The sequence below is a fragment of the Protopterus annectens genome, chromosome 8.part1, assembly GCF_019279795.1.
Source record: "Protopterus annectens isolate FY-2018-M chromosome 8.part1, PAN1.0, whole genome shotgun sequence".
In the NCBI taxonomy this organism is placed as follows: Eukaryota; Metazoa; Chordata; order Ceratodontiformes; family Protopteridae; genus Protopterus; species Protopterus annectens.
The window spans coordinates 367783304-367810859 of NC_056742.1; the positions used below are offsets into that span (position 1 = coordinate 367783304).

The 27556-nt window shown below is 40.4% G+C and overlaps 1 protein-coding gene across 3 annotated transcripts in view; it reads left to right on the forward strand.

Moving 5' to 3' along the window:
* Positions 1 to 25977, forward strand: part of DNAAF1 (dynein axonemal assembly factor 1) — a 1332504-nt gene extending 1306527 nt beyond the window's left edge. For all 3 annotated transcript variants that reach the window (XM_044081943.1, XM_044081945.1, XM_044081944.1), the window contains one exon: positions 25439 to 25977. In XM_044081943.1, coding sequence (XP_043937878.1) covers positions 25439 to 25482 — 44 coding nt within the window. In that variant the 3' untranslated portion in view covers positions 25483 to 25977. The remainder of the gene's footprint in view (positions 1 to 25438) is intronic.
* The last annotated feature ends 1579 nt before the right edge of the window (positions 25978 to 27556 follow it).

Sequence of the window (27556 nt, forward strand, 5' to 3'; positions counted from 1 at the left end):
TACACTTTATTAAGTTAGTGCATACCTCTCAGAATCTGCTAAGAAAACCATAACTTCATCCTATCTTTTTCCATAACTTCTTTGTGGCTCCCATCCTTATTAACCTGCACTTCATAAATATGAAAAACTTAATGCAAGTTATAACAGGATTGCTAAATTCACAACTAACCTTCCATAAAGAAATTATCACTATGTTGCCCTTAAACAATTCCATTGGTTTGAGCTTCCATAATATCTCTGTTACACATAATTCATTACTGCATAGTCACATTTATAAACCCGAAAATTGTCCTCCTTTAAACAATACTTTCCAGTAGCACTCACCTACAAGAGAATTGTGCTCAGGAAATAAATGTCTCCTAATTTTTATTAACAATAAAACCATAGCTGGCAACTCACTTTCCTCAACTTATGTCACAAAATATAGAACAACATACTGATTAAGCTATGACAACTAGAAAACTGAAGTCCTTTCATTTTTTTTTTAAAGTCTTTAAAATCAGACTCAGGCAATATCTGTGCATCTCTTGGACAACTCCAACTACTGCTCTGCACCTAGATAATCATACCACCTCATCACTCTAAATGTACAATGTTCTGTAGTCCTATCTTGCCTTCATTCTTACATATGGGTTCGGAGCCAATCTTTGGCACTGACTCGGCCTATTACAAAGCTCAAAGTCTCTTAGTTGGCTCGTGGCTAGGTAGTTATCCCATGGTACAATCCCCAGATCTCATTTGCTGTGTCTAGGAGTTCAGAAGTGCTTCTTGCTTGGCCGTGGCTAAGTTGAAAACTTTTTCTATTATTATCACTTTACTGTTTTTCTGACCTTTTGGAGTGTTTTTGACATTCATTGTAGTTAGTTTGTCGAGAACTGGTTGGCTGTTGGCCCTTGATGTTCTCCTTTTTTGTATGTGCTAGTTCATAATTAACATTGTGCTTTCACATTTATATTTACTATTATATTTACCTTTATATTGTGTGCAGTGTTTGTTGAATTTTTACAGAGTGTTTTCTCTGTGGGTCCACTGTTGGGGACTTGGAGTTCTAGTTAGAAAGTTAGAAATTTAGCTTGTGTGCAGTGTCGTTTGATATTTCCTTGCCTGTTACTAGTTTCTGGCCTTTTCTTTCTACAACTTAGCCTATCCAGCTAGGTCCATTTAAGTTAGAGGACCTAGTTCTCTGCTTGCTCCTTTTTTTCCTCAGGGCTAGGCCTATTTAAGTTAGAGGACCTTGTCCTCTTTTCTTCTTTCCTTGTGTGTGTGTGTTGTTAGGGCCAGGCCTGTTTAAGTTAGAGGACCTAGTCCTCGTTGTGCCTGTGTCTTCCTGCTTACTTCCTTAGCTAGCTATTATGTCTAAAGAGTCTAAACCTTCGGGTTTCAAAAAATGTGTGAAGTGCTCCCAGAAGATGTCAATTACGGATGGCCATTGTAATTGTGTATATTGCCTCGGAGCCATTCATTTGCAGGAAACTTGTTTGTTCTGCCATTCCTTCTGCTCCAGAGTTTTCCAGGAGCAGAATAACAAGTTAATTTTGAAAGGTCTCCTCAAGCCTTCCTTTGAGGAAGACTTAGCGAGTTTTTCCCCCTCTATGAAATCTCATTCTTCCAAGAAAGAGAAGGTTAAGTCAGCCAAAAGGCATTCTCTGGCACCGACCAATATTTCGGAACCTCCTCCAAAACAATCAAAACTGGATAAAATTTCTGCCTCTTCGGCTCCATTGTCCTCAGAGCCAGTCGTGGTTGTTGATATTGGCACTTCAGTTTCGGCCCCAAGCCTTTCGGAGCGACTACTGAAAAACTACATCGGAGCCAGTCCAGAGATCCTTTGCCAGTCTCCCCAACCTTAAGATCTACAATTCTGCAGAGATCCAGATCACCTATCCTGTCATCCAAATCTTCCAGGAGCATGCCAGAGGAAGATGTGGGGAGAGTAGTGCTGAGACTCCTGAAGTCGTCTGCATTGCCGAAATTGTTGTTGGCTCTGACCCAGTCGATTCCAGAGCCACCTGAGTCCACCTCCCCTTTTGTGGTTCCTCCTCTGAGCCATGTCAGGCCTTCGAAGCCAGAAAGTTCAGTACCACTTGTTGTGGAACCCTCGGTTCCAGCTCCCCTTAAGGCTGTCTCTGAGCCAATTTCTGCTCTGATACCTTCAGCACCGTCCATGGTATCAAGGAGCCGAAGCTCACTGGTCAGCCCCGACAGGGACACTTGGACTCGAACCTCCTCGGTTCCGAGTCTCCCTCTTGGTGAGTCGGCTAGAGTGAGCTCGGATCCTACATCTGTCTCAGACCTGGTTGCTCTGGAGCCGATGACTTCCTCTGTTTCCTTGGAGCCAAGGCGGTCTTTGGAGCTGGAGAGATCTGCTTTTGAGATGATGAGGAGTGTGCTGTCTTGCTCTTCAGCTCCACACAAGGGTACCGACACTCTTCCCCCTCGAGCACTAACCCCTGTCTCAGCACCTACTCTCTCTATCGACAGCAAAGACCCGCAGCCTCAGGATGGCCCAGTTTGTGGCTCCCAGTCTTCTGAGACCTCCCCAGAGTACCCTTTTGAGAAGCCCCCTTGGAAGAGGACATGTAAGAGGAAGCATGTAGACTTCCAGGATGAGTCCCTTACCTCAGACACTGACCTTGAGGAGTCAGAAGGGTCCCCCAAGTTGTCCTCTGATGATGTCTTTTGTAGACATCTTAGAGATTCTTAAGCAGAAAGTTAGCTAGCCCACTACCACCCCTTCTGATGAGGAGTCAGTGTACCTGAAGACTTTCGGGTCTCAATCTTCAGCCTTGGATGTCTCCACCTTTTGATGAACTTTTAGATCTCGTTAGTTGAAAAGTGTGGGAGACTCCTGATGCCATGGAGCCAGTTCCCAGAAGACCTAATACATTTTTGTCTGCCCCAAAGAGTTTTTGTCCAAGGGCATGCCTGTAGATACCATGGTGGTGATGGCGGCCACTAAGAAGGAGTTAGCGGAGACTTCTTCATCTGTCCATCCACCAAATAAGGAGTCTTGGATGATTGACAGATACAGGAAGCGTATCTTCTCTTCAGCGGCTTTCACTCTGAGATCACTGAACTATCTAACACATTTTACAAGGTTTCAAAGAGATCTCCTTAAGGACTTAGGAGATGCTCTTCAAGGTACATCTACTGAAAGACTCCATGAGAAGGTGTCTGCTCAGTTGTCCACCTTAAATTCCATCGTGAACTCCATCATGAGGCTGATATCTTACGCAGCCGACAAAGTGAGCAGGGCAGCGGGTTCAGGAGTTTCCCTAAGGAGACACTCCTGTTGTGTTTATGTAAATTTGTGGAGCCATTCAAGTCTACCTTTACCAATGCCCCCTTTGACGGTTCTTCATTGTTTGGACCTAAGGTAAAAGATACACTCACCAGGTGTGAACAAGAAGGGAAAACTCTCTCTGCCATGGAAGTATGTTTTACTGTCCACTTCAGACCATATCCTAGGTCAGAGAGGTGGTAAGATGTGGTTCAAGAAGTCCCAGAGATTTTTCCTGGATACACAGGGTGACTCCTCCTTCAGAGGAAGAGTAGGAGGAGCTAATGGAAGACATCACCCTAGAGGCAGGGGCAGCCCACAAAACCAGGGAGGCTGCAATTCCTTACGAGGCAGTCCCTATCAGCGCTCCTGATGTGGGACCCGGCTGTGCTTCTCTGGAGCCAGTCGGGGGTCACATTTCTTTGTATCCAGAAGCCTGGCTAAACATCACTCAAGATAAATGGGTACAAAGAATAATCACCAGAGGTTACTCCATACCCTTTTCTCTTCCACCTCACACTCCCAAGTATGTCCCAGATGTTCCAGCCAATCACAGGGATCAAGCAACTGTAGAAGTAAAAATGTTGCTTGCAAACAGAGTCATCCAAACTGTCCCTGCAGACCAGATAGGATCCGGAACTTACTCCAGATTCTTTTTAGTGTCAAAATGTACAGTAGACTGGAGGCCCATATTGGACCTCAGCAAGGTAAACAAATCCATAAAGAAGGACAAGTTCCAGATGGTGTCACTGCAGTCTATACTCCCTTTGTTAGGGAAAGACAATTGGATGTGCTCCATAGACCTCCAAGATGCATACTACCATATAAAAATGGACAGAGCATCAAGGAGTCATTTACGCTTCCAGTCATTACCAACTTCATGCTCTGCCCTTTGGTCTCACCACAGCCCCCAGGGTGTTCACCAAATGTATGGCGGTAGTGACAGCTCACCTGAGATGTCTAGGATTCCAAGTGTTTCCATACCTGGATGACTGGCTCCTGACAGCCCCCACCAGGCATCTATGCATACAAACCAGGGATTCCACTATCCAGCTTTGTTCCCAGTTGGGGATTACTATAAATTGGGAAAAGTCTGCCTTATCGCCCTCTCAATTTGTGACTTTTATAGGCACAGAAATAGACATAGTCCCCATGTTAGCTCATCTTCCCGCAGAAAGAGCGGAGAACCTCAGACAACAAATCCTCTGTCTACTTCCTCTACAGAAAGTCAAGGCAAAGACGGTGCTGAAACTCTTAGGGACCATGGCATCCACCATAATGTTAGTCCCTCTCACAAGATTACACATGCAAATTCTTCAATGGTTTCTATTGTCCCAGTGGTCCTTTCAACAATTGCCTCTGTCTCACCACATCTTCATAACAGAGTCTTGCAAGGAGGATCTTCGTTGGTGGATTCAACCCGACCAACTCACAGCAGGCACTCCATTCCTTCCTCACCAAGCTGTTGTTACTGTGACCACGGATACCTCTCAGGGTGGGGGGGCATTATCTAGGCAGGACTGTCCAAGGCACATGGCAAGATCATGAGGCTCACCTGCATATCAGTGTCCTAGAGATGAGAGCAGTGCTTCTAGCATTACAAGCACTGCACGACTCTCTCCCTCTAGGCGCAATAGCAATCCAATCAGACATGTCAGTGGTATGGTATCTCAACAAACAAGGTGGAACCAGATCTTACCCCCTTTGTCGAGAGGTGATTCATGTTTGGAAGTGGGTGATATCTTCCCAGAGCTTTCTGGTGGTAATGCATATCCCAGGGACAACAAATGTGATATCCGACAAACTCAGCCAGGCACTCTTAATGCCACATGAGTGGTCTCTGAATCAGGAAGTAGCAGAACAGATCTTCCGCAAATGGGGAGAGCCTTGCTGCGACCTCTTCACCAGTCCGATCAACTCCAAATGCAGCAGCTACTTTTCCCTTATCCCTCCTCTGGTGGAGTCACCGAGAGACACCCTTGTTCACGATTGGCCCCTGGGACTCCTTTATGCTTTCCCTCCTTTTCCTCTCATATCCAGGGTGATTCAGAAAGCAAAGCTGTTAGGAAGCAAAATTATTCTCATCACTCCTTACTGGCCTCATCAGATTTGGTTCCCCTTTCTCAGGCCTCATCTACTAGATGATCCATGGACTGTGGGCCCAGTGACAGACCTTTTGACACACATATCAGGTGCCCTTCACCCCAGCCTCCACACCCTCAACTTGACAGCATGGTTGCTCCAATTCCATCCCTAGTCAGGCTTCATGATTTTTCACCTGCTGTGACCCACATCTTCATGTCTTCACATAAACCTTCCACTAGGAAGTTATACACTAGCAAATGGAGGTTTTCTATTTGGGCAGAAGAAAGGAATGTAGATCCTTACACTGCATCCATCCCAATGGTTTTAGAATTTTTGTCCGAACTTTTCCATCAGGGATCTGCTGCTGCCACAATTAGGGTCCAATTGGCAGCGATTTCTAATTTTCATTTGGGTCTACATGAGTCTAACACAGATTGTATAAAACCTTCCTTAAATGTGCTACTTTGCTGACACCCCCCTTTCAGGAACCGGTAGCTTCCTGGGATCTGAACCTTGTCTTGTCCAAGCTAACTTCACCACCATTTGAGCCTGCTCATTCGTGTCCGGTGAAATTTCTGTCTTGAAAGACTTTGTTTCAGTTAGCCATCACATCAGCTAGACGAGTATCAGAGTTACAAACACTGCCTATAAAGCCTCCTTATCTGATTTTCCACAAAGAGAGTTTCTCTTCGTACAAATCCTTCCTTTATCCCTAAAGTTTGCTCTCAAAATAACTTGAACCAATCTATAGAGTTACCATTTTTCCCCCAACCATTCTAATGCAGCAAAATACAAATTTCATCAACTGGATGTTCACAGGAAGTTACGGTTCTACCTCCACAGGACTAAGGAACTCGGAAAGTCAGATCAATTGTTCATATCCTTCTCTGATTCTAGACTAGGTCTGCCAGTCTCTAAAGTGACCCTATCAAATTGGATTTCGAGATGTATTTCCTTCATTTACTCCTCCAGTGGAAAAACTCCACAGTTCAAGATTAAGGCTCATTCTACCCGATCCCAATCTACGTCTACTGCCTTCAAGCCAGAGTTCCAATTAACGATAATTGTGCAGCAGCAACCTGGGCTACCCCTCATACCTTTATTACTCATTACAAATTGGACCTGACCTCTAGGGGTAGAGCCTCCTTTGGTTCCATGGTACTCAGGAGTATTTTTCCATGAGCCACCCAAGAATAAGGTGCTGGGGACGCTGTCCCATATGTAAGAATGAAGGCGCGAGATAGGACTACAGAACATAAAGAAGCTATGTACTCACCATAATGTTCCATGTTTATAGTCCATCTTGCCCTTCATTCTTACGAACTCACCCACCTACCCCCATCCTGGAAGGATATGGAGACAGGTTAGTATTACCTTGATAGGGTGGAGACCTTTCATTATTGTTGTTCTTTCTGGATAACCTTAGTTCTGTCTTTCTATAGTTTAGCAGCAAACAAGATCTGGGGATTGTACTGGTGCACCATGGGATTTGTCTCCAAAGCTAAGGATAACCATAAGGCTGTTTTCAGTTATGTCCACAACCTTAAGGGAAACATCAATGTGCAGAATTAGTTGTGGACAGCATCACCTATACTCAGCCAGAAAGTACAGCCATATTGTTGGCTAATAAATTCAGCTCAAATGTCACCTCCCCATCATCCCCATTTCTCCCCTAAGAAGTACCCTCCACCACTCCCCCGCCAATTGTCACTAAAGAACAGGTTGCCACTGCTCTGTCTAAAACTAAAAGCATGGCTTTAATGGGGCCCGACAATATACCAGGTTGCCTCTTAAACAGCTTGAATTAGGAACTATCAAGCCCATTGGGATCTTTATTTAACCACAGCCTCCAGATTGGCTGTCTCCCAGTTGAGTGGAGGATGGCAACAGTCATCTCTCTGCATAAAGGGGGACCTTCAAGTTGTTGTGTCTTTTGGCTTTTCCCGGTTAGGGGTTGCCACAGTGGATCTCTGGTCCACTAATGATTGGTAGTTGATTTTTACATGCCGAGTTACCAGCCCTGACGCACAACCTTCAACGAAGGTATGCCCATTCATGGATGTCTCCACGCAGAAGACGCTCTAGCTGAGAATCGAACCCGACAGTGTCTTACTGTGAGGTGACAACACTACCGCAGCACCACCACCGCGGGTAAAGGGGGACCTTCAAGTGACCCGGGTAATTACAGACCCATATGTTTGGCTAGTTTTATATGTAAGGTCATGGAAAGAATAATCATGGACATGATAAATAATGTCATAGAAAACTTCCAAACACTTGACCTAGAAAACCTCCAAACACTTGCCCTATCCCAATAAGGCTTAAGGGCAGGCCATGCCTAGTAAATCTGGTGGACTTTTTTTTTTGAAAAAGTCAGTAGTGCCGTGGTTTAGAGTAAAACAATCATGCCACCTACCTTGACCTGGCCAAGGCATTTGACATAATCCCACACTCCAGTATTATAAATAAACTCAAAAATCTTGGCATAAATCTGTACATCACCAGATGGATAGCCAACTGGTTCATGGGCAGGACATGTTGTTAAAATGGCTGAATCTCTATCCAGCAAGAGGCCAGTTACTGGTGGTGTGCCACAGGGCTCAGTGTTGGGACTACTCATGTTTAGAATATACTTCTCTGAGGTCAAGATTAATGTGGAGGGCCTCTGAATGACAATGTTTGCCGATGACTGCAAGCTGGGGGACAATCATCAAATCCCCCAACATGTCGATATCCTTCAGGAGGAACTAATTCAGACAAATAATTTGTACCAGACATGGCCTAAAAATGAACATGAAAAAATGCATTATCATACCCTTTGAAAAGTAAAAAAAACCCTAGAAAATTGTAACATTAATAGCACACCCCTAAGAGTAGACTCAGAGGTGAGAGATCTAGGTACACAGAGAGATAGTACCTTGAACTTTGACTGCCAAGTGTCACAGTGCTGAGGAAGTCATTCTGTTTAGCACAGCTGATAAGTAAAAGTATGGCATCCAGATCCAAGGAAGTTATAGTCCCACTGTACTCAGCCCTTACTAGACCAATAATTGAGTACAATGCACCATTTGGTGTGTACTTGACTATGAACTTACAATAGCTGAAGCAACCCCAGAGGTTCCTTACAAAGAAAATGCAAGGTGTTAACAACATAACCCATGTGGATGGACTAAAAACCTTGTCCCTTTACTTTGTCTCCTACTGACTATTAAAGGGTGACCTCTGCCTAACCTACAAGGCACTCACAAATCCAGCCCTGATGGAGCTGCTACACATCCTCAAGACAAACAGCACAAGGGTCACCAGATCTAGGAATCTGAACCTAGTTAGTGACTCAAACAAAACATACTGGAAATACAGATATGAATCACAGAGATTACCCCTTTTTTGGAACACACTTCCTATTCATGTTAAACAGAGCACTTCCCTAGCCCTCTTCAAATGCAATTTGGATAAATGAATGGGGAATCACAAATTCACACCTGGGGTTAAATCTATGTTCCGTATGGACAGGGGAAAGCTGTAAAAATACTCAAGGCACATGCACAAACCTATACCATCTTTATTGGGTAAAATTTGGTTATACTGCCCAGGCTTGTAACAGTTCTTAAGCTGTTAGCCTAGTGATCTTCTATGAACCTATGAAGTTGTGTTATTGCACTTTTGGTTACTGGGTAAGTGTTTAAACTGCTTTCTACTGTGTTTTACATTTTACCTGTTTTAAACACTATTGCTGTCAGGCTTCTCTGTGAATGAGGCACTTTTGTCAACTTAATGTAACAAACTCCTCATTTCTTCTTTCTTCCAGCCACAAAAAATAAGAACATTGTCAAACGGCCTTTGCCACCACAACAGGCTGCTAAAGTGCCTTAACTGTGGCAAAAACAGGTTCCTTGGACCACTCATCATTTTCCTTGGATGTCCCTGGTGTAGTCACTATGGCCACCATTGAATAGGGGTTAGACATGTCCTCTGCAGTTGTTGGAGCACCTTTGGTGGGCAAAGGAGAGACATTTTTGTTGGTCTTGGGAGAAGGAGCAGAGGATCTCACTCTGCTTAGCCAAGAAACTGTTCCCGCCCCATAGAGGTTTTTGTTGGCAAAAGTTGGTCTACTTCTATAAGAATTCCTGTCAAAAACAAACAAAAACTTAAACATACGTCTTGTCCTATCTCAGTTACTCTGACAGGAGTAGTTTATTGGGCTTAGCTTAGGGTTTAGTGCAGGCACTTGACCCTTTCTATATAGTTGTTTCTGGTAAAAGAAAAAGGGATTCTTCATATTCTGAGAAGGTTCAAGAGTTTGAACCTCAAAATGATTATGAAAGCACAAATTGTGTCATCTCCACAGATTTCTAATTCATATTGTAAGGAGAGTATAGTTTTGGCCAGTATTTCTAAAGGAATCTTTGTCTGAAACTATTTCCAGAATGAATCAATTGTTTTAGTGGGAAAACAGTAATACTTCTCAGTCCCTCAGGAAGCAGTATGATTTCTTACAACTGGCCTTTCCAACACCTACTCCTACTCAACCTTTTCTGCATGCTTTAGAGGGCGTCCCTGTCACAGCCTGCAATGTCTCTGGCAGCAGCAAGCCTGCTGTCTCCCAAAAAGCAGATAACCTTAGGCATTTCTATAGTCTTTTATGCACTCATTCCAGATCAGACCCAGAAGTTGCTAAATATTCTTTCTTTTTTTTAACTTTTTATTGGATGTTACATCAGTATAAAATTGAGTTTAAAGATTGACAGTACAAGACAACAAACAAAATAGAACTATATACACAATCCATAACAAAAATTTACATTGAAATTTTACAAAACCATTAATATTTTTCTAATAAGTCTTTGAGTTTTTGCCAAGAGATATGTCTATGTGTAATATCTGATCTATTATTATAGTTTGTAATTCTTTATTACACATATTTCTGCTAAGCATATAAATTCATTAAATGAGAGAATACTTTCATTTTTCCAGTTCATTGTATTAACTTTCTAGCAATGGTCAAAACTGACCAAAGGAGACACACTTGTGTTTTTGGAATAGTATCTGGAATTGGGAAGTTAAATAAGATTAAAGAGAATGTAATATTACAGTTATCTGTCCACAGAGCCTTAACAAAATTTCTAAACTCTTCCCAAACATTGTACTACCACCTTACACTCAATAACCATGTGTACTCAATTTGCATCTAAAACCTCACCACATCTCCAACATTTTTTCCTCTTTTTTATAAATCAAAGGAATTTTATATTGTGTTAAGAAACTTCTGTGTAAATACTTTCACCTAAAAATTTTCCAATAAAGTGATGAGGTGGTATTATTATAGATTTCAAGTATAATTTTTTTGTTATCTTCTGAGAATATTTCATTGTTAACTTTTTTTGAATAGTCCCAATAGGACGAATCAAAAATAAAAAAAATCAGCCCTTATATTATTGATAAATAAGATTTATTTTTTGACTTGACACTATTAATACAAAGAGAAAAGCTAATATTTTTGGTAACGGATTTGTATTCATAATCAGTACTATTTTTATTTTATTATTAATAAATTCCCTCAATGTTTGTATAGTTAACCAATGTTCTTTATTTACATTGTATCAAACTAAAAGATAATTAGCCATATGCATTTTATTTCTATCTAGAAACTGGTACCAACATTTTAAATAATTTCTTTAAGGTTTAACAATTTACTTAAATTAAAATATTCCAAGCAATAAGTAGTATAGGCTGTAGGGAACATCAAAAATAACAACTGTTTAACAAAATAAAATGTTATCACATTTCTGAATATAGTTAGAATATGGTTAATACAAGGAATACATGCAGATAAATTTCTAATATTCAAACACAAACACAAATATGTTATAACTCAATAGATTTTATTAATGCCCAAAGAAAAATTTACATACGTCTTATATTCAAGATTTGATAAGTTGCTAAATATTCTGATCTGATGTCAATTTTCATTCTATCCTTAACTTTTGGGATCAGATCCTCAGATCTGACTCAGCCATTAATAATGCTCATGGCCACCAAAAAGCTCTCCGACTCCTCCCTTACCCACAATGCACCAACCCCTAACATACCTCAGATCTTGTTTGCCACTTTTCACGAAAAGACATGGTCATCCTGAGCTCTCAAGTTTTTCTAAGGGAAGTGTTTTTTTCTTATTGTTTCCCCTTTTTCTATCATAAATCTCATTGCTATATTACTCCTTTACACTTTACACTTAGTGTAATACTTTTCTACCATCTTTGGTGGTAATTCTTCTAGTCCTCGTTTCTGCTATTGTTACACATTTGTGCATTCTTTCATACTATTGCTGATATTCATTTTTCCCCTTTATTCTTTCTTTTCAAAAAGAAAAGAAGTTTCATTTTACCTTTTTCCCTTTTTCTTTGTTGCTGGTATGTCTGATAAAAGGCCTTCTGGTTTTAAAAAATGCCAAAAGTGTGGTCACAGGTTTGTGTTTATTGAGAAATACTTGCTGCTGGAAGCCAAACAGTCCAAAACCAAGCCGTAAAAACTTCAAGTGTTGCTCAAGAAGTGCAATACAGTCCAGTAAAAGTGTAAAACAGGTATAATCCAAAAAATACAGTACAATCCAGTAAGCGTATAAGCGCTTTCGTTTTAAACCCTTTAAAACTTCATCAGATACAAGTTGTAACAGTTTTAGAGCCATTTAAATAAACTTCACTGGTCATGTGATCCTTTTAAAATTTTAAAGCAACATTCCCCTATTATACACATCACCTAAAAAGTATATATTGTCATTAAATCCATGCCCTATATACATGCTGTTTTAATTGTGCTATTAAAATTAGTTAATGTGGTTATCATGCACAATAATTTTTATAAATAAATCATTAATAATAATAAAATTAAAGATAGCAGCAAAGTGTTATTTTTAGCAATTTATCTCTCCCATGCTTTTAGTTTCAGGATGGGAGCAATACTGACATGGTCATTTAGTCCTGGTTGCCTGTATGCCTCTAGTTGCAGTTGCCATTTTAATTCATGTTGCTCCAGTATTACTGTCCAAGGACCCTCCTCGCTTTTCTTTCTCCACTCTTTCTAATATGCTAAATTTAAAAGAGTGGTCAGAGTGTTCACTTAGATGCCTAAACAGTGCATTGGTGGTTCTTTCTCTTTTAATTTCATATAAATGTTCATAAATTCGATTACGGAGCTTTTGCTCCATTTTTCCCACATAAAACCCAGGACACATGTAGAGATAGTTCCCCTAGGGGTAGAGGGGGGAACTCAAATGGACGGTGGCAGCCATGTGGCAAAGGAAGCCTGCAGAACCAGGTGTCCAGTGATTTTTCTCTGATAGATCCTATCAGTACTCCTTTTAGGGTACCCTATTGTCCCCCTCCACAAGCAATTGGAGATTGGCTATCTCTGCACCAGAGAGCCTGGCTAGCTATAACAAGAGATACTTGGATGCAGAGGATTATTTCCAGAGGTTATATAATTCCCCTTTCCCTTTCACATCAAACTAAATGCAAAATTCCTGATGTTTCACCCAGTCAGAGGAGAGCAGCAGCACTAGAAATACAAAAGCAGCTAGAAAAAAGAGTTATCCAAGAGGTCCCACCAGACCAGACAGAATCCAGAGCTTACTCAAGATTCTTTTTAGTGCCAAAGAAAACAGGGGACTGAAGACCAATTTTGGATCTCAGCGACTTGAAGTTGGACATACAAAGTTTTGGATGTTCATGGTTCAGTCCATTCTACCCTTCCTGGGCAAGGATGACTGGATGTGCTCGATAAACCTTCAAGATGCTTAATATCACATAATAAAGGTATTCAGTCTTCTGGCTGGGAGCCAGTCACTGTCAGTTCAGAGCATTGCCCTTTGGCCTCACCACAGCCCCCAGGGTGTTCACCAAATGCATGGCTGTGGTAGCAGCTCACTTGAGACTGCAAGGATTTTGAGTGTTTCCATATCCAGGTGACTGGCTCATTACCACCCTGACCAGGCATCTACTAATAACAGCAATATATCAGGTACTCTGCACTTGTTGTCATCTGGGGATAATCATAAATTACAACAAGTCTCAGTTACAGCTAACTCAAACCTTGGAATTCATAGCAGCATTGTTCAACACAGTGTCAGTGACAGCTTCCCTTCCTCTCTCAAGAGTGCAGACTGTCAGATTCCAGGTCAGAAAAATAATTCACAGTACCAAAATTTCGGCTTGATTGATTCTGCAAACCTTGCTGTCAATGTCTGCAGCCATCATTTTACTTCTTCTAGTGAGATGTCTTATGAGAATTCTTCAATGGATGATAGCAACTCAGTGGTTAATTCTTTATCAAAGTATGTCGGCAGAAATAAGACTCATGCAGGCATGCAAGAAATAACTTTGGTGTTGGATTTGTTCAGATCAAGCTCTACAAGACCATCCTTTCATTCTCCCTCTGCCCAAGGCCATACTTACCACAGATGCTTCTGAGATTGGGAAGGGGGCACTTCTCCTGAGGAAAACAGTCAAAGGCTCTTGGTCCCTCGAAGAGACCAACACACATATCAGTGTTCTGGAAATGAGAGCAGTGCTCTTAGAGTTGCAGGCATTCCAAGGCTCTCTCCCACTCAAGATAATTGCGATCCAGGCAGACAATATGTCAGTAGTTTGGTACATCAACAAACAAGAAGAAACTAAGTCTTACCCCTTGTGTTGAGAAACCATCAGAGTGTAGCAATTAGTGATCTCATACAACCACTTTCTCATAGCAATGCACATTCCAGGAGGTCCAATGTGTGATAGCAGACAGCTTGAGCAGGTCCATTCTTCTACCTCATGAATGGTCTTTCAACATAAAAGAGACAGAAATTATTTTGTCAGTGGGCCCAACCTTGCTGCAGTCCTTTTGTTTCTCCCCTAAGCAACAAATGCAGCAGGTACTTTGCCCTAAATCCCCCTCCGTGGGAATCACAGAGGGATGGTCTACTCCATGACTGGCTCCCTGGTCTCCTTTCTGGTTACCTGCCAGTTCCCTTAATTCCAAAGTTTCTACAGAAAGCTACCAGGTTGAAAAGCAAAGTCATCCTCATTGCACCTTACTGGCCTCAACCGATTTGTTTCCCCTTCCTTTGATCTCATCATCTTTACCCACCTTGGATTCTGAATCCAATTCCATACCACCTGTTTCACCCGACAGGCATGATTCATCTGGATATCTCAAACCTCAAGCTAATAGCATGGTTTCTCTACTTCTGTTAATAGCCTGACAACCAATGCTCTCTTCCCCTGTTCACCATACATTTTTATCATCCAATAAACCTTCTACAAGAAAACTTTTTTGTTGGGCACAGCAAAACACACTGACCCCTTTTCAGCTCCTGTATAAATTATACTTGAATTTTTGGCCACAATTTTTAAAGAGGTAGTTAGCTCCTCAACAATTAAAGTTCATTTAGCAGCAATCTCTAATTTTCATATTGGATTTGAGAATTCTTCTGTGGCTTTGTCTAAACTTTGTAAAGCTTTTTTGAGAGGCACACTCTGTATGAGACCCCCCATATAAAGATCTTACTCCACCATGGGATTTGGTACTGCAGGCTTTAATTTATTCTCCTTTTGAACCAGTAGCTAAATGTGATATTAAGTCTCTGACCTGGAAAACCATCTTTCTACTGGCCATTACCTCTGCTAGAAGAATTTCAGAATTTCAGGCATTGCCATCTAAACTTCCCTACATGATCTTTCATAAGGATAGAGTCACACTACATACCAATGCTTCTTTGCTTCCTAAAGTGGTGTCATAATCCAATGTCAATCAGTCCATTAATTTGCCAGTTTACTTTGCTAAATTTGAAAACAAAGCTGAATATATGTTGTATTTATCAGCTGTTCACAGACAATTATGCTTTTACTTACATAGAACAAAAGAATTTAGAAAGACAGATCGATTATTTGTGTCCTTTACAGATGCTAAAATGGGAAAAACAGTTGCAATGGTAACCTTAGCCAGATGGCTAACAGACTGGATAGCATTTATCTACAACAAGTTGGGTCTAACCTTATCAAAATCTTTAAAAGCCCACTCAACTAGGTCCAAGGCAACTTTTTCAGTGCTTCTATCTAGAGCTTCTATGGACTATGTATGTGCAGCTACAACTTGGGCCAATCTTCATACCTTTATCACTCATTATAAACTGGACTTGGTCTTGAAGGAAATAGCAGCCTTTGGACCAACTTTGCTCCAGAATATCCTTCCTTACAGTCCACTCCGGATTTTATGTAGCTGGGGACTCTGTCCAAACAGTTGAGGATAGAATGAAAATTGACAACATCAGATAAAAAATGTACGTAGTTACTATAACATTCCACCTGTGTTGTCCATTTTCATTCTTCCTCAACTTCCTGCCCACCAACCCCCAACCCTTTTCAGAGTGGATTTATAGAAGCACAAGAAATTATAAGGACACTACTGTCCTTAATGTTGAGCTCCAGATATGGATTTTTCAGTTAGGAAATGTATAGTAGTTATTTCTACTTTATGTAAAACAGCAAACAAGATCTGAGGTATGTTAAGGGTTGGTGCAGTACGGGTAAGGGAGGATCTTGAGAGCTTTTTGATGGCTACGAGCTTTAGTAAAGACCAAGTTGGATCCCAGGATCAAATCCGAACTCAGCAGTTGAGGAAGAATGAAAATGGACAACACAGATGGAACATTATGGTAAGTACATAACTTTTTGTTTAATACTGATGCCTCTCCTTCTGACATGGATGGGAAGGCTTTTGCTAGATATTGGGAAAGAGTGTATTCTTCTACAACACTTGGTTTTAGAGTTCTTAACTGTCAAGCTCGTATGTTTAAGTTTATGCTTTCCTCTTATGAGAATATGTAGAATATTTTGGCTTCTCTTTTTTTGTGAAGGGAACTCTGCTTTGTGTTACTTGGTTTCTTCTATGTCTCTATCAAACTACTGACCTTCCAGTATTTTCCTGAATTTTACTGACAAAGGGGAATACTGGCTGCATTCATTGGATGTACATAGACAATTGAGATTTTATCTGGACAGGACTAAGATGAGGTGTAAATCAGACTAACTATTCATTTCCTTTTCTGGCCCTAAATGGGAAATTCTATTTCTAATGTGACCTTATCTAAATGGCTTGGAGATTGCACACTTTACATTTATCCTAATGAGAAAAAGCCTACACCACAGAAAATCAAAGCTCACTCTACTAGGTCGATAGCAACTTCTGTAACCTTCCATTCTAGAGCCTCCATGGACATCTGTGCAGCAGCAACTTGGGATTCTCCTCATACATTTATTACTCATTATAAATTGGATCTGGTCTCCAGGGATAGAGTGTCCTTTGGCTCTATGGTGCTCAGGAATATTCTTCCATGAGGGCCAACCAGGGAACAAAAGGTAGCTGGAGACTCTGTCCCATCAGTGATGAATGGGATGAAGACTAACAACATCAGATAAAGAAGCTATGTCTTACCATAATGTTCCATTTGTGTTGTTGATCTTCATCCATTCATCATGTCTCCCCCTCCGTCCCCCTCCAAAGGCTCCTGGGGATACTTTGGGTCCAAGTGCTGTCTTAGGGCACTTGCGCAGAACCTGCCTCTGCTTTACTGATAATGGGAAAACTTGGTCTGAGGTAACAGGGAGAAGGGTATCGTGGGTAAAAGCTTAGCTCAAGAGTTTTTGACTGCCACAAGCTTGATATAAGCTGTGATGGCTTAGTGATTAACTGCTGTGACTATAGTGTAGAGGGTCCTGGGTTCAAGTCCTGCAAGGGCTGTTTATTTGGGGTGGGAGGCTAGTATAATGGTTGTTTACCTTGCAGATGCATAGTGCAGGGTTTGATTTGCACATGGGTAATTGGCTAGGCTTAAAATGTCCCACAAGGGCAGTTAGCCAAGTACTAACCTATGAACCTATATAAGGCCGGCTGGGTTCCGAGGATGGAACCGATTCCCATCAGTGATGAATGGATGAAGATCAACAATACAGATGGAACATTATGGTAAGCCATATCTTCTTTTTTTCTCCCTTATAGAGAACTATTTTTTGAATCTACTGCTTTAGAGGGCATTAAAATGTGTAATGTAAGAAGGAACTGGGTCAAGAGACCTCTCAGATTTTTCATCCCTCCCCCTTTATGTTTACCAAGGTATTCAATGCTCTGTAAAATAAATAAATAAAACCGTCACAGCAAGCTGGTGCTAAGCTAACATGTAAAGAGCAAAAAGCAATTGTAGTGTGGTCCCAAAAGTAAAACAGGCATTCCCCAGAATAATGGACAATTTAGTAAGTTGAAATGACTGTTCTGAATGATTTCCAATTCCTTTCCACCTTGACTGTCCCTTAATTCATCCAGAAAGTTTAGACTTCCATTTATGTGTTTGACAAGAGGGAGTTTCAGACAGATAGATTTGGAGATTAGTCCATCAAAGTTACAGATAGCAGTGGGAGTCTCTTCCTTCATTTTGGGTAGATTACTACTCACTTGCCAGACTGGACTCTTCTTTTCCCTTCTGTCATTCAGCATACACTTTGCTCAGGGGGTGACAGAGGCTGTCAATCCTCCCATTATGGGAAGAGCTTCATACCAGGATGTTTCTGATACCAGTGTGATTTGATTTTATTGGCTTGAATGTACCCATAAGACTTAAAAAGAAAAAAGTAAAAAAAATCATGGACATTTATATTTTCCTAAGGGGTCATTTGTGTGTATCCCATGGGCCACAACTACAGGACTTTTAAGCAGGTTTAAGATTACACAGTGAGGAGTCTAGCTTTGCTGAGTCTTTCTTGCATTTTGTAATGAAGATTCTTGGAGACCAGTTTAGTGTTTTTCCTTTCTGAAATTGTTTTTAATAGTGTCCAAGTTCAAAATGCTGTACTTTCACTACTTCTTTCATCTTATTCCCCATTTGAATTTTCTACTAATCTTAAATTTAAAAGATGCATATCATCACATTCCTATAGATCCAGACCAATCATTTCTTAAGGCTTTCTGTGTCTGGGTTACATTTATCAGTTCTCTACATTATCCTTTGGTTTATTTGCAGCTCCAGGGGTATTCACAAAGTGTCTAACCCCTATGACAACTTACTGCAGACTGCAAGGTCTTTACATTTTTCCTTATTTAGACAACTTGCTTATTTTTGCACGCTTTTTAAAACTGTCAGTAATCTCTTTGTTGGGTAAGAGATCTACACAGGCTGGGATTTCAAGACACCACTGCATAAGTCTTCTCTGACTCCTTCTTACAGGATTGTTTTCCTTGGTTGAGATTCCTCAATTCAAAGACCTTTTCTTCTACAAGATCTATCTATGAGTTTTTTTCTCTCTGACTACTGTCTAGGGCAGGGAACTCCTCAAGATTCTGGGTTTCATGGCATCTATGTTAATCTTGATATATGCAAGACTCCACATGAAAAAATCCAATAGTACCTGAAATATTTATGTGGTTCCTGCATCGACATCCCCTGACTTTTCAGGTTCTAGTTTTAGGATTTGTGGTGGAGACACCAAATTTTTCAGAATCCAGGTCTCCCATCTCTCTTCCTGTTCTGAGTCAGACACAACACATACTTCACACTTTGTTTGGAGAGTAGTGACAATGGGAATAAAATTGCAGAGTTTTTTGGATAAAAAAGCAGACCAAAACACACAAATATAAAAGTGATGTTTGTACAAAGGAAATAACTTGAACCAGCTATGAAAATAGAAGTTGACTGGCAAAATGAAACCACAAAAAATATACTGTTCAATAATTTAATTTAGTGCTTTCAACCATAAATACAGACTTCTTCAGAATAAGTCCTTACAAAAAGCAACCCCCCACTTTTATACTAAAATTTCAGTCATATGACACATCATGTGGCCTTCACACAAAAATTCAATTAAAAATATAGCATTTGCATTATCTTAATATCCGTTTTTATTTAAAACAGACATATAATAAACCATTGCATTTAACACTATTTACCATTTAATCTCCCTGTATTTCAATTCACTTTCTCTGTTTGTTGTAAGGAAATGGCCAGGGACAATTACTACAAGCTTTCTCACATACTGGATTTCCTTACACAAGACCAGGGGTATTTAATACAGTGTGACCCCAGACAACTACAACTGACTGCCTACATTTAATACATTTTAGGCAGCATTTTTTATGAGGATGCACAGCATGTGTTAATAGATGGAAAAAAGCCTATTACTAGATAATCATCCATTAGTAAATGGAAAAGGTTACTAGTTGGTATCAAAAAAGAACCAAAACCCATTCAGGCTAATGTTTCTCTGGTTCTACATACTTGTGTGAGATCCTTTGATCTGTCATACTCCTCAATCAAGGTTCATTTGTTGACCATTAAATCATGTCTTCCCATGGATCCCCCTTTTTCAATGCAACTTGATGTGAAAATGTTTTTGAAAGGAGTGTTGAATAAGAAACCTCTTAAGAAACAGGTGACTCATTGGGATTTTCATTTTGTTTATAGAGCTAGCTTTTGCTCCATTTGATCCAGCTCATTAGGCTGACTTGAGGTTCTCAGCATGGAAAAGTCTTATTAATTACTCTGACCTCTGTAAGAAAAGTATCCGAGTTGCAAGCTCTCCACATGGTTCAACCTTATCTCATTTTCCCAAAGATAGGGTTTCCTTGAGAGCTAATCCTTCAATTATGCCTAAAGTAGCATCAGAGTTTATTTTAAGACAAGCTAGCCCTCTCACTGTCTTCCTTTCAAAACCTAAAAAATGCTGGAAATGATACTCTGTTCCTTGGATGTCCACAGACAACACAGATGATAACTTGACAGAACAAAATCTTTCAGATCTTCTGATCAGTCATTCATTTCTTGTGAAGTTAAGACAAAAAGACAACCTGTTTCAAAACAGCTATTTCAAAATGGTTGTCTCATACGATTACTTTCTTTGTTAAACCCAAAACAACAAAACAATTCCAGGTAAGGATCACTCTGTCAGGACTTTGTCTTCATCTGTAGCCTTTTGCAAAGTATTGGATTCTAAAAGTATTCTAGAATCAACAACTTGGCCCTCCAAGTGCAAATTTACAAAGTACTAGAACAAGATTCCTTCTCCAGGTCTAGAACATGCTCTGCTGGAATCATTCTCCACAGGCACCTGGACCTTCATCCTTCTTCCTCCCAGTCATGTTAAGCAACGATAATCTACACATGCAGCTGAGGCTACTGTAGCAGTGATCTATATGAAGAAAACAGTAAGTTGTGTAAGTAAACTTGCCATAACTGTAGTTGTTCAGATAATTACTACTGCATTAGTTGTTCCCTCCTTCCATCCTCCTCATTTTTTTGTATGTTTTTATGCCATGGTGTGGACTTTTATTGTTACATTCCTAGCACTGTCATTTCAGGCCTTTAGCTTCCCTCTGTCTGTTGGCAAGAAAGGTCTGAACAGCTTGGCATCCAAACATGAATTTTAGTCAGCTCTGCTCAAGCTGACTAATGGTTTGGGTACATGGAAGATGACCAGAAAGCTTTGGAAGCTATCTGGCTGTTATATCCTTGGCAGGATAAAATCCATATCATTTAAGGTACTGCAGCAGTAATCATTCAAACATCTACTGTAATGTTAAGTTTACTTACAAAACTCTACTTTCTCAAGGATCCTGTAGGGAGCGTCATTCCCTGGGAGACGCCAAAAAATTACTTTGGCCATATTTTTGATCCTTCATCTTCATTTAAACTGCATACTGAGACAGCGACACACAGAATCACCTCACAGTTAAAACTGTGCTACAAAATATCACATACTCTATAACATGACTATTGACTAGCCATTGCAAGGAATAAGCTTATACTTGAATAAGACTCCCAACTATTATACGTATCTCAGCATGCAGCATGTTGCTACTACAGAAAGCTGTTAATGAAAATGTGTGGCCTTGCAGGTCTACTGTCTCCCTATTGTGAGCTCTGCTTGCTAGCCTTCTACATAAACTATTAACTTTACCAGACTGCCCACCCTTGCACAGTAATTGGAGATCATGACTACACCATACTGTCAGAAATAATATTGACAATTCACATCAGCCAACATGACCACCATATGATCTAAGTGTAGGCAAGGCCAGATTAAGACGAAATTGGGCCTGATGCTGCAGTGCAAAAAGGGCCTATTTTTTCTCTGCATTGGTGCATGTGCATTCGACACTCACCGTACATGTGCACTCAGACCGACCAAGAAGCCTTAATTGCTTGCGACGCAACCAGCCAGCCTTTATTGAGCATGAATAATAATAACGACGTGTCGACGTATTATCGTAACAACTTGAGATTAACATCAAGCTATGTAACATCAACATTCAATAGCAATTGTCTGAAAAGTGCACTTAATGCAGAAAAGGCTAAACCAGATCAACTTAACCTAGCCTACCTAGGCATATTGTCACTTATACTACTGCGCTACTGCTGCTTACTTATATTGCTGTTTTTCGAGCCTTAACAAGCGCAAATTCTGTGATCATGTCAGTGAAGCCAAGGCTGCACAGCAGCTCATGCTCAAAGCTCATAAGTGCCAGCATGCTTAGCCTTTCCTGCCCCATTGAGGGACAGCAGCTTTCCATTGACTATTCCCAACTTTGAGAAACTTCGCTCACTGGAGGCATTGGACACCATCATGCACAGACAGACGCACAACCCAATCTCGACATTTGGAAATGTCTGAGAAAGATTCAGTGATGACAAAAGCTTGTACATGGTAAGCTCTGCTGATTCATTCGCAGTCACTGGTTTCTGAGTGCGCATAAATGCAGCAAACTGTATCAGCTCAGCCACCAGTGTGTCTTCCAAGTCATCTGGATATGAGGAAATGAGATTCTTAGCTTTGTCCTTGATCTGCTCAATGACGTTAGCTCTGAGAGAAATCCTAATGTTTTACAAATATCGTCATATGCCTTCATCCGCTTTTCCAGTTCAGCTAACAGACCGTCGATCATGAACAGATACGTCTGAGTTTTGAACATTTCCCTTGGGCTGAGGTTTGCTTCATTTTCAACTCCTTCATCAGGCATTCACTTTTGCTTATGGCCTTGATGCTGCTCAGCCTTGTATTCGCCATATTGAACCTTTTCGGTTGCCATCTGCTCATACACATCAAATCTGTCCTATGCAAACTGAACCATGTCAACCAGTGATGCCATCAAGCCAGTTGCCGTATTCAGGCTGACTGTAGGATCTTGGAGGCTAATGTGCATACTGTTGAGATGGCTAAGGATATCGTTCCAGGCAGTAGCCATAACTGCTGTCTCAAGTTTGTCCATCCTGCGTGAAAATCCCTTGGCCTGATTTCTCATATCTGCCTTCTGCTCCTTATCTGCTGTAAGCTCATCCAGGGCTTCCTGAATGCTCTTTCACCCTTCTACCAGCGCTTTAACAGCATCTGCATGTTCACACCACTGGGTTCCAGGCAAACCCTTGAGTGTCAATGTGCAGTGATTCTTTAGTTGCTGCCAGCGATATGTTGAGTCAGACAGGAATACATATAGTCCATTGACAAAATTGAAAAACCTGGTACAGCCACCGCAGCTTTCAGCAGCCTGATCTCCTACTAGGTTTAGGCTGTGGTTGCAGCATGGAATAAAAGCAGCATATTTACATTCTCGCTTCACAATTGCCTGGACACCATTGTACCATCTTGACATGTTTCACACATTGTCATATGACTGTCCTCTGCAGTTAGCAATATCCAAGCCTTTTTCCTTCAGAAAGTACAGAAGTATGCTAGCCATCTGCTCCACTGTGTGTCTCATCATCATAGGCATGAATGTCAGGAACCATTCAGCTGGGCTCGATGGCAGAACGTACTGTATAACAATCGTTAGCTGATCGAGGTGTGATACTTCAGGTGTCGAGTCAGTCGAGACAGAGAAATACTTCGCCTCCTTGGCTTCTTTCAGGATGATGTCCTGCACCTTTTGTCCCATGAGTTTCACCAGCTCCTCGCAAATTGTGGATGACAAATAGGAAACGTGACCTTTCCCACGGTTCACATACTTTGTAATATGGCTAGCCAGCAGAGTAACATACTCCGCCAACAGCTCAATAATGCCAAGGTTGTTACCATTATGAGCAGAACCTATGACCTCATCCATGCCCCTTATAGCAAGACCATGCTCAGCTAGGAATATCAGAACGTCAATGAGCTGCTTCAGAATCTGGTGCCAGTAACACCGCTCTTTCTCGACTTGTTTGGCGGGTAGGCAGTCAACACGACCGGCCTCCCTCTGTTAGCTCACAAAGGACAACATAGCCTCGCGATGACCATCTCTGCTTTCATGCATTTTCATTCTGGATTCGCCTGCCCTCCAGTTGTCAAAACTGCCAGAAACTAACTTGGTCACTTGAACAGCACTGCCGCCGAACAACTTGCATGCAAAGCAGAAGAACACCTTCCCTGTTGAAGGCGAGTAGCAGAACCATTGTCTACAGGATTTATAGTCGTTGAGCGGACGCGTACGCATGAAGAAGGTCTTTGTGCATCGACGTTGGAACGACTCGCCTGTGTATCATCTGGCACTCTCTTCAAACTTCGATTAAGTGTGTTGGCAGTCTTTTGGACCTTTCTTGGCCCAATATTCTCGAGTGTCAGTGTTGATTTAACCCCACTGTCCCAAATCATTGGTGAAAGCCTCCAGCGTTGGGGCTAGTGCTTCAGCAATAGCATCTCCTTTCACCTCTTCTCTCTCCGCTGAACTTTCCCGCTCTTTATTCTCTCTTGCCTCCACAAGTTCATCTTGCTTGGCCTGGTCTTCAGGAGCACTCGAACTCTCAATTGCATCCGACGCAAACGATTGAGACGAAGATGCTCGTATTCGAAAGTATGAACTCAATTTTGGAATTTTCGCCAAAAGCTTTTCTTGTTCTGCTGCTTCTTTCCTTTTCTTTTTTGCTTTATCCCTTCCACTGAGTTGAGACACCGTAGCAAGCGTGCATGTAACAGTACGAAAGATATCACAAAGTAAACTGTTTAACATAAAATTGATAGCATTAACTTGAAATCTTCGGTTAACAATAAATGCAACAATGTTATAGTTACGTCACAGCGCAAAGAATAATAGTAACTGTATAATAAGTAACTCTGTGTATAGGCATCTGAAAGTCGGACTCCAAATGTCATTCTAAGAATTATTTTGAGGTTAATATAGCAAAGGAAAACTGTTCAGCTTTCGGGAAATTCTCATCTGTTTTCATCTGGGCCTATTTCAGGAATGGTCCTAATGCTGCAGCATCAATAGCACCCACCTTAATCCGGCCCTGAGTGTAGGTGACAAAACTTTTTCATAAAGTGGGCCAGCATCCTGGAATCACATATCTGAAAACCTTTGTGCACAGGAAATATTGTCTGCTTCCAAAACCTATTAAAAGAAAATACATGTGAATGCTTTTGGAACAGCAGTTAGTAAATCTCAGGTGTTGCATGCTAATGCCTACATGAATGAATTTCTTTTCCTGTTTTTTGAACACTTTACTAAAGAGAACTAGATGATGATCAGTACTTAAACTGTAAATACTATATAAATTATATTGCAAAAACATTGCATGTATTCCCTAGTAAATACCTAAGAGTTTGTCATTAATTTGTTGTAGGATTGCAGTTGACTTTCTTATACATGTTATTGTAACCTTTTTGAGATGTACTTGAAACTTACTGTATGTACGTATATATGTATGTATGCAAATTGCTGTTAGCTCTGTAAATTCTGCTCATCTCTGAGCCTGTGTTATGACTGAAAAGGGTCAGGTAACCATTTCACTTACCTGGATAACAAATAACTTAAGAATTAAAAAAATATATTAGTACAGGCATTATTCTGGAGCACAACTAAATTATTTTAAATAATTATGCATTTTGTCTCTGTCTTCCCCTTGTTCTGATAAGCAGACTTTCTTCAGGTATAGACATGATCATAGTTGGTATAGGCAGTACTAGTGTACTAGAATGCATCTTATTTTGTTAAGCATTTTGCATTACAGTTTATGATTTAAAAAAGCAGAAGTGTGAAAATACTCTTGTACCTTACATGATGGATTGATTAATGTTACAGGAAGCAATACTGAAGAAGATAACATGCAGAATGCAGCAGCTTAACAGAACTACATGGAAGACAACCAGCCTCGAAGCAGAGAACACATTTCTGACTGAAAATAAAAATGTAGACAGAAACCAGAGTAAGAAGATCAGAGGTCTGCTTGAATGCTGTAGATAGACCAGTTCTGTGTTTGTTGATGTACATGTTTATCAGTAAGGTGGGCTGATCAAGGGCAGTCCTTAACAGCTTTGTGGACAATAGTGATAGATACAAAATGTCTACTGTACAGTAGAGAGCAAAGATGATTTTGAGTAAAAATAGCAGTGTCCATATAGATCTGGCAAATTAACAATATTAATAGGTCAGATAAGCATTAAATGTTACCACCCTGTATAGTATTTCTTTCATTTCTGTCTTTTTAGGGATTCCTAACTTTATGAATTTGTATAATGAAGCTCCATATTTTATCAGCAAAATCTTCAGTGCACTAACTGAATATCTTTCATGTTATATAGCCATTGGATGTCACAAAATAAAAGATTATAAAAGCACAAGATGTTGTTGTTGTTTGTCTTTTCGGCTTTTCCCGGTTAGGGGCTGCCACAGTGGAACTCCGGTCCGCTAATGATTGGCAGTAGATTTTTATGGTGCTGAGTTGCCAGCCCAATGCCCAACATTCAGCGAAGGCACGCCCATTCACGCATGTCTTTCGGAGGCCACTCGACTGTGGGGAGGACATGCAGAATCCACAAAGAAGGCACTCCAGTCGAGAATCAAACAGGACAACCTCTTGCTGTGAGGCAACAACGCTATCGCTGTACCACCGCAGCACTCATAAAAGCACAAGATAACAAGCAGAATTGGCAAGCAAGTAAGAAGCTGCCAAAAATCTTTAATTTGCTCTGTCTTCTATTGCTCTAAAGTTTGTTCCTGTTCACTCAGCTTTCATGACAGTGGTTTACTACAGTTTCATTTATTGACTTTATGCTAATATGCTGTTCATATACAGAAGTGAAGTACTGTGGATCAGTATTTATTATTATTTGACATGAGACATTTTGGAGTTGTATATCATTTGTTTATTCTGCTTGTTCTTATATAACCTCTCTTAATTTTATGCCAAGCTTATAAATTCTATTCCTTTTCACAGGTAAGTATTGTCCTATGTTTTCTTTTACTTTAGACATAATTTATTTATGAAGCTAGACATTGTTTTTCCTCAGGATTAAGAGTTTTGCATTTTTATGTTTTGAAATGTTGAAATTATCCTTTATCCTTAGCGTTCTGTTTTCACATGCATTCAAGCTTGCTACCTTGTCTCAGGCTGGCACATGCAGCGTTTTTAGTTAATATTTATTTTGCTGATTTTAATGAAATTTGTTTCCTAGTATTTTTTATCTTTTCATATACTAGAAAACAAGAAGCCTATAAATTGTGGGCATATTTTTATATAATAAATCAACTAGCTGTGGTGATTAGCATTATGTGTGGTGCATAAAACTTCCTAAGAATTAATTTTCAGTATAGATTGCATGGAGTTTGGAACACATCTGTTGGTCTTGTGATATTTATCAGGTATTCTGACATGACATGGTATCACATTGGGACAAATAACTTCCAGAACTGTACAAATGCAGCTACAATGTGACAATATATATTTGCTTTCAAGAGCCTCTTTATCTAGAAATATGTAAGTGTAAGTCACATTGGAGGTATATCTCATATGTTTCCCCTGGAATACTTGTGCTTTAAGTAGGAAATCTAACAAAGAAACAGAATATTTAGATCTCTAGCAGTAGTCCTCATATGTAGGAACATAAGCTGAAGCATAAGACAAAATGATATTATTTGCTGAAAAATGAACTTGCTGATGTCTTACAGGTGTCGAACTTGTATTCATCTGTGCTTTTGTAGTTCAGATTGCCACCAGTTTCTTATTTTCCAGTTCTTCACTAAGAAGGGTGTCTGTACTGGGTCTATATTAGAACATTGAAGTTTCAAAACTTCGAATGTTCTAATATCGAAACCTATTCAGTGAAAGGTGAAAATATCGAAGCAACAGAAAACTGAATTTTTTCCTAGGGAAAGAATTTGGTTGTCCATTTCTGTTGCTTCGGTATTTTCAGTGCTGTG